The 12972-nt window shown below is 46.0% G+C and overlaps 1 protein-coding gene across 2 annotated transcripts in view; it reads left to right on the top strand.

Annotated features, from left to right (window-relative positions):
- LOC128657316 (zinc finger protein OZF-like) overlaps positions 1 to 12972 on the top strand; it is a 115583-nt gene that overhangs the window by 42515 nt on the left and 60096 nt on the right. For both annotated transcript variants that reach the window (XM_053711612.1, XM_053711613.1), the window contains exons 3-5: positions 1966 to 2073; positions 5873 to 5971; positions 6394 to 6507. In XM_053711612.1, the coding sequence (XP_053567587.1) occupies positions 1966 to 2073; positions 5873 to 5971; positions 6394 to 6507 (321 nt within the window). The remainder of the gene's footprint in view (positions 1 to 1965; positions 2074 to 5872; positions 5972 to 6393; positions 6508 to 12972) is intronic.

The raw sequence follows: 12972 nt of genomic DNA, 5'->3' as shown, positions 1-12972 counted from the left end.
CTCGCCAATGGCTAGTAAAGAGTGGAAATTTTGAGCCCTGATATATATATAAAACACGGAAGGGGACTGCACTCTCAGACTGGACTGGGTACATATCCCATGACCCTGCAACATGCTTAGCCCTGGGTGCTCACTGGCACTCACAAGAAGCTGTGCTGTCCCCAGAGTCACAGGCAGTTAGCCCCAGACAGGCCTGGGTGCACGGCCCATAGGGAAAATTACAAAACAAATTAATATAACACACAGAGAAAGTCCAGCACTCACAAGCTCTCAGCTAAGATTAAAAGCAAAAATGGAAGAGTTAGTTACCTCATTTGGCCAAATGGGACAAGTCCAGGTACCTCGTCAAGATCCCTTCCAAAACCTGGGTCCCTAAAACAGCCACACAATGCAAGCTCTCAATCCAACAAACTGGGAACAAGTGAAGGGTGCACAAGCTTATGTAATCACCCTAGACTTATACAAAACACGGAAGGGGACTGCACTTTCAGACTGAACTGGGTACAAATCCCTTGACCCTGCAACATGCTCGGCCCTGGGTGCTCACTGGCACTCACAGTAGGCTGTGCTGTCCCCAGAGTCACAGTCAGTTAGCCCCAGACAGGCCTGGGTGCAAGGCCCATAGGGAAAATTACAAAACAAATTAATATAAAACACAGAGAAAGTCCAGCACTCACAAGCTCTCAGCTAAGATTAAAAGCAAAAATGGAAGGGTTAGTAACTAACCTCTCTGTGTGTTATATTAATTTGTTTTGTAATTTTCCCTATGGTTCTTGCACCCAGATCTGTCTGGGGTAACCTGCCTGTGACTCTGGGGACAGCACAGCTTCCTGTGAGTGCCAGTGAGCACCCAGGGCTGAGCATGTTTCAGGGTCATAGGATGTGTACCCAATCCAGTCTGAGAGTGCAGTCCCCTTCCGTGTTTTGTATATATCTAGGGTGATTACATAAGCCTGTGCACCCTTTACTTGTTCCAAGTTTGTTGGATTGAGAGCTTGCATTGTGCGACTGTTTTAGAAACCCAGGTTTTGGAAGGGATCTTGACGAGATACCTGGGCTTGACCCATTTGGCCAAATGCGGTAACTAACCCTTCCATTTTTGCTTTTAATCTTAGCTGAGAGCTTGTAAGTGAGTGCTGGACTTTCTCTGTGTGTTATATGTGTATATATATATATATATATATATGTATATGTATGTATTGTTAAAAAAAACATCAGATATATGTAGGAATATTTACTTAAGAATAAATAGAACATATTCTGCTATATGCAGAACATTGGAATGTGAAATAGTCATATTTTCGTGTTGGGTTAGCGCAAATGAGAATATGCGATTGTGTTTGCGCAAGAGTGGGGGGGTTTTGTTTTTACACTTTCTTTCTCCATTGACTTCTATGAGGGAATACGTGAATGCGCACGTGATATTCTAACTTTGGATTTTTGCCCTTGTCAGGTTACCACTAGAGTGAAAACAGTTTACTTTCAACTCATAATACGAGCGCAACCCAAAGAGTGCAAAAATCTTACTTCTAGTGCAATTAACACACAAGCAGCAACATTAATTTGTGCTTCACTTGTAATCTAGCCCAACATTTTTATTTTGTAATTCAGAGCATACAATTTTAAAAAGTTTCTAAAATGTTTTCTTCTTTCAAATTTTCTTTGCCCATAATATTCTTTGCTGAAGAGATACCTAGGTAGGCGCCTGGAGCACTACATAGCAGGAAATAGTGCTGCTGCCATCTAGTGCTCTTGCAAATGGATAACGTTCTTGTAAAACTGCTGCCATGTGTGCTTCAGACATGAGTAGGCTCATAATTATTTTTATTTTTGTGTGATACTAATAGCTAAATGATTAGGTTTGCACTAATTGTGTAAAAAACTAAATCAGAATGTGTCTGTTATATAAGTTTATGTTACACCCTGTACCGTGCTTTATCAGGTAACTCCCTGCTGTAATTACAGGGCGTCTAGAGGAAAACCCGGGCACTGGGCTATTAAATGTGAAGGAAGAGGATGAGACAGATGACATGAATAGTCATCAGACTGAAATACATTGCTCCCTCCCTGCCGGTGAGTAGTAATACGTGAGAGTCTGCCGGGGCTGTGCACACAGTTACTTACTGCTCTCCCTCCCTGCCGGTGAGTAGTAATACATGAGAGTCTGCCGGGGCTGTGCACACAGTTACTTACTGCTCTCCCTCCCTGCCGGTGAGTAGTAATACGTGAGAGTCTGCCGGGGCTGTGCACACAGTTACTTACTGCTCTCCCTCCCTGCCGGTGAGTAGTAATACGTGAGAGTCTGCCGGGGCTGTGCACACAGTTACTTACTGCTCTCCCTCCCTGCCGGTGAGTAGTAATACGTGAGAGTCTGCCGGGGCTGTGCACACAGTTACTTACTGCTCTCCCTCCCTGCCGGTGAGTAGTAATACGTGAGAGTCTGCCGGGGCTGTGCACACAGTTACTTACTGCTCTCCCTCCCTGCCGGTGAGTAGTAATACGTGAGAGTCTGCCGGGGCTGTGCACACAGTTACTTACTGCTCTCCCTCCCTGCCGGTGAGTAGTAATACGTGAGAGTCTGCCGGGGCTGTGCACACAGTTACTTACTGCTCTCCCTCCCTGCCGGTGAGTAGTAATACGTGAGAGTCTGCCGGGGCTGTGCACACAGTTACTTACTGCTCTCCCTCCCTGCCGGTGAGTAGTAATACGTGAGAGTCTGCCGGGGCTGTGCACACAGTTACTTACTGCTCTCCCTCCCTGCCGGTGAGTAGTAATACGTGAGAGTCTGCCGGGGCTGTGCACACAGTTACTTACTGCTCTCCCTCCCTGCCGGTGAGTAGTAATACGTGAGAGTCTACCGGGGCTGTGCACACAGTTACTTACTGCTCTCCCTCCCTGCCGGTGATTAGTAATACGTGAGAGTCTACCGGGGCTGTGCACACAGTTACTTACTGCTCTCCCTCCCTGCCGGTGAGTAGTAATACGTGAGAGTCTGCCGGGGCTGTGCACACAGTTACTTACTGCTCTCCCTCCCTGCCGGTGAGTAGTAATACGTGAGAGTCTGCCGGGGCTGTGCACACAGTTACTTACTGCTCTCCCTCCCTGTCGGTGAGTAGTAATATGTGAGAGTCTGCCGGGGCTGTGCACACAGTTACTTACTGCTCTCCCTCCCTGCCGGTGAGTAGTAATACGTGAGAGTCTGCCAGGGCTGTGCACACAGTCACTTACTGCTCTCCCTCCCTGCCGGTGAGTAGTAATACTGAGAGACTGCCAGGGCTGTGCACACAGTTACTTACTGCTCTCCCTCCCTGCCGGTGAGTAGTAATATGTGAGAGTCTGCCGGGGCTGTGCACACACTTACTGCTCTCCCTCCCTGCCGGTGAGTAGTAATACGTGAGAGTCTGCCGGGGCTGTGCACACAGTTACTTACTGCTCTCCCTCCCTGCCGGTGAGTAGTAATACGTGAGAGTCTGCCGGGGCTGTGCACACAGTTACTTACTGTTCTCCCTCCCTGCCGGTGAGTAGTAATACGTGAGAGTCTGCCGGGGCTGTGCACACAGTTACTTACTGCTCTCCCTCCCTGTCGGTGAGTAGTAATATGTGAGAGTCTGCCGGGGCTGTGCACACAGTTACTTACTGCTCTCCCTCCCTGCCGGTGAGTAGTAATACGTGAGAGTCTGCCAGGGCTGTGCACACAGTCACTTACTGCTCTCCCTCCCTGCCGGTGAGTAGTAATACTGAGAGTCTGCCAGGGCTGTGCACACAGTTACTTACTGCTCTCCCTCCCTGCCGGTGAGTAGTAATATGTGAGAGTCTGCCTAGGCTGTGCACACACTTACTGCTCTCCCTCCCTGCCGGTGAGTAGTAATACGTGAGAGTCTGCCGGGGCTGTGCACACAGTTACTTACTGCTCTCCCTCCCTGCCGGTGAGTAGTAATACGTGAGAGTCTGCCGGGGCTGTGCACACAGTTACTTACTGTTCTCCCTCCCTGCCGGTGAGTAGTAATACGTGAGAGTCTGCCGGGGCTGTGCACACAGTTACTTACTGCTCTCCCTCCCTGCCGGTGAGTAGTAATACGTGAGAGTCTGCCAGGGCTGTGCACACAGTCACTTACTGCTCTCCCTCCCTGCCGGTGAGTAGTAATACTGAGAGTCTGCCAGGGCTGTGCACACAGTTACTTACTGCTCTCCCTCCCTGCCGGTGAGTAGTAATATGTGAGAGTCTGCCGGGGCTGTGCACACACTTACTGCTCTCCCTCCCTGCCGGTGAGTAGTAATACGTGAGAGTCTGCCGGGGCTGTGCACACAGTTACTTACTGCTCTCCCTCCCTGCCGGTGAGTAGTAATACGTGAGAGTCTGCCGGGGCTGTGCACACAGTTACTTACTGTTCTCCCTCCCTGCCGGTGAGTAGTAATACGTGAGAGTCTGCCGGGGCTGTGCACACAGTTACTTACTGCTCTCCCTCCCTGCCGGTGAGTAGTAATACGTGAGAGTCTGCCAGGGCTGTGCACACAGTCACTTACTGCTCTCCCTCCCTGCCGGTGAGTAGTAATACTGAGAGTCTGCCAGGGCTGTGCACACAGTTACTTACTGCTCTCCCTCCCTGCCGGTGAGTAGTAATATGTGAGAGTCTGCCGGGGCTGTGCACACACTTACTGCTCTCCCTCCCTGCCGGTGAGTAGTAATACGTGAGAGTCTGCCGGGGCTGTGCACACACTTACTGCTCTCCCTCCCTGCCGGTGAGTAGTAATACGTGAGAGTCTGCCGGGGCTGTGCACACAGTTACTTACTGTTCTCCCTCCCTGCCGGTGAGTAGTAATACGTGAGAGTCTGCCGGGGCTGTGCACACAGTTACTTACTGCTCTCCCTCCCTGCCGGTGAGTAGTAATACGTGAGAGTCTGCCGGGGCTGTGCACACAGTTACTTACTGCTCTCCCTCCCTGCCGGTGAGTAGTAATACGTGAGAGTCTGCCGGGGCTGTGCACACAGTTACTTACTGCTCTCCCTCCCTGCCGGTGAGTAGTAATACGTGAGAGTCTGCCGGGGCTGTGCACACAGTTACTTACTGCTCTCCCTCCCAGCCGGTGAGTAGTAATACGTGAGAGTCTGCCGGGGCTGTGCACACAGTTACTTACTGCTCTCCCTCCCTGCCGGTGAGTAGTAATACGTGAGAGTCTGCCGGGGCTGTGCACACAGTTACTTACTGCTCTCCCTCCCTGCCGGTGAGTAGTAATACGTGAGAGTCTGCCGGGGCTGTGCACACAGTTACTTACTGCTCTCCCTCCCTGCCGGTGAGTAGTAATACGTGAGAGTCTGCCGGGGCTGTGCACACAGTTACTTACTGCTGTCCCTCCCTGCCGGTGAGTAGTAATACGTGAGAGTCTGCCGGGGCTGTGCACACAGTTACTTACTGCTCTCCCTCCCTGCCGGTGAGTAGTAATACGTGAGAGTCTGCCGGGGCTGTGCACACAGTTACTTACTGCTCTCCCTCCCTGCCGGTGAGTAGTAATACGTGAGTCTGCCGGCGCTGTGCACACAGTTACTTACTGCTCTCCCAACCTGCCGGTGAGTAGTAATACGTGAGAGTCTGCCGGGGCTGTGCACAAAGTTACTTACTGCTCTCCCTTGTAGTTTACTGTCTGGATTGTAAGCACAGATTACAACATGAGTTTAACCCTTGTTTAGTTCATGTTGTAGTTTTATACCGGAATATAGCAGATCAGAGAAAGAAAGAAAAAAGGATGAAAGGAAAAAGCAGGAGAATCTGTGAATTTAGTGTTATTGTCTGTCTGGGAAATACACAAACTGTTTTATGGTGAAGTTATAAAAACTATATCATGTGATATAAAAACTGAATCTTTATTTGTACAGATGAAGATAAAGCTGATATAGTGAAAGTTGAGATAACAGAAGATCTGTGTGTGAGGCATCAACTGGAAGCACCAGATAAGGAAATCAGTGACAGCCCAGGTGAGTGTGCATGTGTGTTGTGTCAGAGGGATGTGGGTTACGAGTGTGCACATATATTGTGTGTGTCTGTGAGGTATGTGTGTTACAGCTGAGAGTGCATGTATTTTTGTATGAGCTATGTGGGTTATTGGTGATTGTGCACATATATTGTGTGTGAGGTACGTGGGTTATAGGTGAGTGTGCACATATATTGTGTGTGAGTTACAGGTGAATGTGCACACATATTGTGTGTGTGAGGTACGTGAGCTACAGGTGAGTGTGCATAGTAAGTGTGATAGTCTACTAAATAATTCTCTTGTGTGCACAAAGTAATGTTTGGGTCATCACATTATTTTTATTTATATATAATGAGAGATACATTGATACATTCAATAAGTACTACAAATAACTTACACATATGCATGTATATTCTTATTGTACAGGCCGTTTGGATGTGACGTCTTCATATGGCTCAGTGGCTGAGCACAGAGGAGAACCGTATGTGTGTGATCATGTGAAGACTGAGGAAGATGAAGTTCCTATAAATATGACTACAGGTGATTTGCACTAATTTACACATTACCCTCAAACATCTGCTGGATATAGCGCAGGTCTTGCCTCCGACATGCAATCCTAGCACAGCTTTGCCAGCTAAACCCATAATGACCACGGACGTACAGGGTAGTCTGTCATTAAGGGGTTAAGTAAAGGTAATATCCTGTAATGGTGACATTTTGCCTCATGTAAATAACAGTTATATTTTGTCAGATGGTTACACAGCAGACACAAGTCAGTGAGCATGAATAACTAAGGGCTAGATTACAAATGAAGCACAAAAATATAAGCATTACTGAGCGCTAACTCCGCTCAAGTTATATCTATAATGCTTCTGTTCTTGTACTCGGATTACAAGCTAAAAGTAAAATGTGATCGCAAGAGCCAAAGCCTCAGGCGCTAACATCTGGAGGTCGGATATTGTGACTTCGCTGAGTCCCTTTCTGCATAGACGTTTGTATATTTATACACATATAAATAAAAACACACACATATACACCTGTGTGTCCGTCCCAGTCCAGCGCCTGATCATGGACCATATCCCTTTAAATCACTGTTAGAACATTTATAAACCTTGTTTTTGTATTAAAAATGTATAAATATGAGTGAAATGCTTTATTTTAATATATTATACACGTGTTAAACTTTTGTGCTTCAGATAGAGAATACATTTTTAACAATGTTCCAATTTACTTCTATTATCTAAATGTGTTAGCAATCCTCTAATGACTAGCTGATGTTTAGTGGCTGCACATATATGCCTCTTGTCATTGGCTCATCAGATGTGTACAGCTACCTCCCAGTAGTGCTTTGCTGCTCCAAAAGATAACATTTGCTTCATTCTCTTGTTACCAGAAGTAAATTGGAAAGTTGTTAAAAAATTGCACTCTCTATCTGAATAATGAAAGATTACATTCTCTCTTGTTAAGTGTATCCAGTCCACGGATCATCCATTACTTGTGGGATATTCTCCTTCCCAACAGGAAGTTGCAAGAGGATCACTCACAGCAGAGCTGCTATATAGCTCCTCCCCTAACTGCCATATCCAGTCATTCTCTTGCAAGCCTCAACCAAGATGGAGGTCGTAAGAGGAGTGTGGTGTTTTATACTTAGTTTATTCTTCAATCAAAAGTTTGTAATTTTTAAATGGTGCCGGAGTGTACTGTTTATCTCAGGCAGTATTTAGAAGAAGAATCTGCCTGCGTTTTCTATGATCTTAGCAGAAGTAACTAAGATCCATGGCTGTTCTCACATATTCTGAGGAGTGAGGTAACTTCAGAGAGGGAATGGCGTTTCGGTTTTCCTGCAATAAGGTATGTGCAGTTAATATTTTTCTAGGGATGGAATTTGCTAGAAAATGCTGCTGATACCGAACTAATGTAGTAAAGCCTTAAATGCAGTGATAGCGACTGGTATCAGGCTTATTAATAGAGATACATACTCTTATAAAAATGTCATATAAAACATTTGCTGGCATGTTTAATCGTTTTTATATGTATTTGGTGATAAAACTTATTGGGGCCTAGTTTTTTTCAACATGGCTGGCTTGAATTTTGCCTAGTAACAGTTTCCTTAGGCTTTCCACTGTTGCAATATGAGTGGGAAGGGCCTATTTTAGTGCTTTTCTGTGCAGATAAAATTACTGACACAGACATCCAGCTTCTTCCTGCATGATCCAGGACATCTCTGGAGGGCTCAAAAGGCTTCAAAGTCGTTTTTGAGGGAGGTAAAAAGCCACAGTAGAGCTGTGGCAGTTGTTGTGACTGTTTGGAAAAAAAAAACGTTTTTGTCTTTTATTATTCAGTTTTGGATATTAAGGGGTTAATCATCCATTTGCAAGTGGGTGCAATGCTCTGCTAACTTGTTACATACACTGTAAAAATTTCGTTAGTGTAACTGCCTTTTTTCACTGTTATTTCAAATTTTGACAAAATTTGTGTTGCTTAAAGGTGCAGTAACGTTTTTTATATTGCTTGTAAACTTGTTTAAAGTGTTTTACAAGCTTGCTAGTCTCATTGCTAGTCTGTTTAAACATGTCTGACACAGAGGAAACTACTTGTTCATTATGTTTGAAAGCCATGGTGGAGCCCCATAGGAGAATGTGTACTAAATGTATTGATTTCACCTTAAACAGTAAAGATCAGTCTTTAACTATAAAAGAAATATCACCAGAAGATTCTGACGAGGGGGAAGTTATGCCGACTAACTCTCCCCACGTGTCAGACCCTTCGCCTCCTGCTCAGGGGATGCACGCTAATATGGCGCCAATTACATCAGGGACGCCCATAGCGATTACCTTGCAGGACATGGCTGCAATCATGAATAATATCTGGGGTTAGGAGAAATACAGAGCGCGTAGATGCTGTAAGGGCCATGTCTGATACTGCGTCACAATATGCAGATCATGAGGACGGAGAGCTTCAGTCTGTGGGTGACATCTCTGATTCGGGGAAACCTGATTCAGAGATTTCTAATTTTAAATTTAAGCTTGAAAACCTCCGTGTGTTGCTTGGGGAGGTATTAGCTGCTCTGAATGACTGTAACACAGTTGCAGTACCAGAGAAATTTTGTAGGCTGGATAAATACTATGCGGTACCGGTGTGTACTGATGTTTTTCCTATACCTAAAAGGCTTACAGAAATTATTAGCAAGGAGTGGGATAGACCGGGTGTGCCTTTTTCCCCACCTCCTATATTTAGAAAAATGTTTCCAATAGACGCCACTACACGGGACTTATGGCAGACGGTCCCTAAGGTGGAGGGAGCAGTTTCTACTTTAGCAAAGCGTACTACTATCCCGGTTGAGGATAGTTGTGCTTTTTCAGATCCAATGGATAAAAAATTGGAGGGTTACCTTAAGAAAATGTTTATTCAACAAGGTTTTATTTTACAGCCCCTTGCATGCATTGCGCCTGTCACGGCCGCGGCGGCATTCTGGTTTGTGGCCCTGGAAGAGGCCATCCATACAACTCCATTGACTGAAATTATTGACAAGCTTAGAACACTTAAGCTAGCTAACTCATTTGTTTCTGATGCCATTGTTCATTTGACTAAACTAACGGCTAAGAATTCCGGATTCGCCATCCAAGCGCGTAGGGCGCTATGGCTTAAATCCTGGTCAGCTGACGTGACTTCGAAATCTAAATTACTCAACATTCCTTTCAAGGGGCAGACCTTATTCGGGCCTGGTTTGAAGGAAATTATTGCTGACATTACTGGAGGTAACACCCTTCCTCAGGACAGGGCCAAAGCAAAGGCCAAATAGTCTAATTTTCGTGCCTTTCGAAATTTCAAGGCAGGTGCAGCATCAACTTCCTCCGCTTCAAAACAAGAGGGAACTTTTGCTCAATCTAAGCAAGCCTGGAAACCTAACCAGTCCTGGAACAAAGGCAAGCAGGCCAGAAAGCCTGCTGCTGCCTCTAAGACAGCATGAAGGAACGGCCCCCCTATCCAGCGACGGATCTAGTAGGGGGCAGACTTTCTCTCTTCGCCCAGGCGTGGGCAAGAGATGTTCAGGATCCCTGGGCGTTGGAGATCATATCTCAGGGATATCTTCTGGACTTCAAAGCTTCCCCTCCACAAGGGAGATTTCATCTTTCAAGGCTATCTGCAAATCAGATAAAGAAAGAGGCATTCCTACGCTGTGTGCAAGACCTCCTAGTTATGGGAGTGATCCATCCAGTTCCGCTGACGGAACAAGGACAGGGTTTTTATTCGAATCTTTTTGTGGTTCCCAAAAAAGAGGGAACCTTCAGACCAATTTTGGATCTAAAGATCTTAAACAAATTCCTCAGAGTTCCATCTTTCAAAATGGAAACTATTCGGACCATCCTACCCATGATCCAAGAAGGTCAGTACATGACCACAGTGGACTTAAAGATGCCTACCTTCACATACCCATTCACAAAGATCATCATCGGTTTCTAAGGTTTGCCTTTCTAGACAGGCATTACCAATTTGTAGCTCTTCCCTTCGGGTTGGCTATAGCCCCGAGAATCTTTACAAAGGTTCTGGGCTCACTTCTGGCGGTTCTAAGACCGCGAGGCATAGCGGTGGCTCCGTATCTAGACGACATCCTGATACAGGCGTCAAGCTTTCAAATTGCCAAGTCTCATACAGAGATAGTTCTGGCATTTCTGAGGTCGCACGGGTGGAAAGTGAACGAGGAAAAGAGTTCTCTATCCCCACTCACAAGAGTCTCCTTCTTAGGGACTCTTATAGATTCTGTAGAAATGAAAATTTACCTGACGGAGTCCAGGTTATCAAGACTTCTAAATGCTTGCCGTGTTCTTCACTCCATTCCGCGCCCTTTGGTAGCTCAGTGTATGGAGGTAATCGGCTTAATGGTAGCGGCAATGGACATAGTGCCATTTGCGCGCCTTCATCTCAGACCGCTGCAATTATGCATGCTGAGTCAATGGAATGGGGATTACACAGATTTGTCCCCTCTGCTAAATCTGGATCAAGAGACCAGAGATTCTCTTCTCTGGTGGTTGTCTCGGGTACACCTGTCCAAGGGTATGACCTTTCGCAGGCCAGATTGGACAATTGTAACAACAGATGCCATCCTTCTAGGTTGGGGTGCAGTCTGGAATTCCCTGAAGGCACAGGGATCGTGGACTCAGGAGGAGAAACTCCTTCCAATAAATATTCTGGAGTTAAGAGCGATATTCAATGCTCTTCTGGCTTGGCCTCAGTTAGCAACACTGAGGTTCATCAGATTTCAGTCGGACAACATCACGACTGTGGCTTACATCAACCATCAAGGGGGAACCAGGAGTTCTCTAGCGATGTTAGAAGTCTCAAAAATAATTCGCTGGGCAGAGTAACACTCTTGCCACCTGTCAGCAATCCATATCCCAGGCGTGGAGAACTGGGAGGCGGATTTTCTAAGTCGTCAGACTTTCCATCCGGGGGAGTGGGAACTCCATCCTGAGGTGTTTGCTCAGTTGATTCATCGTTGGGGCAAACCAGAGTTGGATCTCATGGCGTCTCGCCAGAACGCCAAGCTTCCTTGTTACGGATCCAGGTCCAGGAACCCAGAAGCGACGCTGATAGATGCTCTAGCAGCGCCTTGGTTCTTCAACCTGGCTTATGTGTTTCCACCGTTTCCTCTGCTCCCTCGACTGATTGCATCAGTGATTCTGATAGCACCTGCGTGGCCACGCAGGACTTGGTATGCAGACCTAGTGGACATGTCATCCTTTCCACCATGGACTCTGCCTCTAAGACAGGACCTTCTGATACAAGGTCCTTTCAATCATCCAAATCTAATTTCTCTGAGACTGACTGCATGGAGATTGAACGCTTGATTCTATCAAAGCGTGGCTTCTCCGAGTCAGTCATTGATACTTTAATACAGGCACGAAAGCCTGTTACCAGGAAAATCTACCACAAGATATGGAGTAAATATCTTTATTGGTGTGAATCCAAGAATTACTCATGGAGTAAGGTTAGGATTCCTAGAATATTGTCTTTTCTCCAAGAGGGCTTGGACAAAGGATTATCAGCTAGTTCCTTAAAGGGACAGATTTCTGCTCTGTCTATTCTTTTGCACAAGCGTCTGGCAGAGGTTCCAGACGTCCAGGCATTTTGCCAGGCTTTGGTTAGAATTAAGCCTGTGTTTAAACCTGTTGCTCCCCCGTGGAGCTTAAACTTGGTTCTTAAGGTTCTTCAAGGAGTTCCGTTTGAACCCCTTCATTCCATTGATATTAAAATTTTATCTTGGAAAGTTCTGTTTTTGATGGCTATTTCCTCGGCTCGGAGAGTCTCTGAGCTATCTGCCTTACAATGTGATTCTCCTTATCTGATTTTTCATGCAGATAAGGTAGTTCTGCGTACCAAACCTGGGTTTTTACCTAAGGTGTTGTTCCATCGTTGTGCCCTAATCCTTCTTCAAAGAAGGAACGTCTTTTACATAATCTGGACGTAGTCCGTGCCTTGAAGTTTTACTTACAAGCTACTAAGGATTTTCGTCAAACATCTTTCCTGTTTGTCGTTTACTCTGGACAGAGGAGAGGTCAAAAAGCTTCGGCAACCTCTCTTTCCTTTTGGCTTCGGAGCGTAATACGCCTATCCTATGAGACTGCTGGACAGCAGCCCTCTGAAAGGATTACAGCTCATTCTACTAGAGCTGTGGCTTCCACCTGGGCCTTCAAAAATGAGGCCTCTGTTGAACAGATTTGCAAGGCTGCGACTTGGTCTTCGCTTCACACTTTTTCAAAGTTTTACAAATTTGATACTTTGCTTCTTCGGAGGCTGTGTTTGGGAGAAAGGTTCTTCAGGCAGTGGTTCCTTCCGCTTAATCCTGCCTTGTCCCTCCCATCATCCGTGTACTTTAGCTTTGGTATTGGTATCCCACAAGTAATGGATGATCCGTGGACTGGATACACTTAACAAGAGAAAACATAATTTATGCTTACCTGATAAATTTATTTCTCTTGTAATGTATCCAGTCCACGACCCGCC

The sequence above is a fragment of the Bombina bombina genome, chromosome 4 (assembly GCF_027579735.1).
Source record: "Bombina bombina isolate aBomBom1 chromosome 4, aBomBom1.pri, whole genome shotgun sequence".
In the NCBI taxonomy this organism is placed as follows: Eukaryota; Metazoa; Chordata; class Amphibia; order Anura; family Bombinatoridae; genus Bombina; species Bombina bombina.
This window is presented reverse-complemented; position numbering and strand designations above follow the sequence as displayed.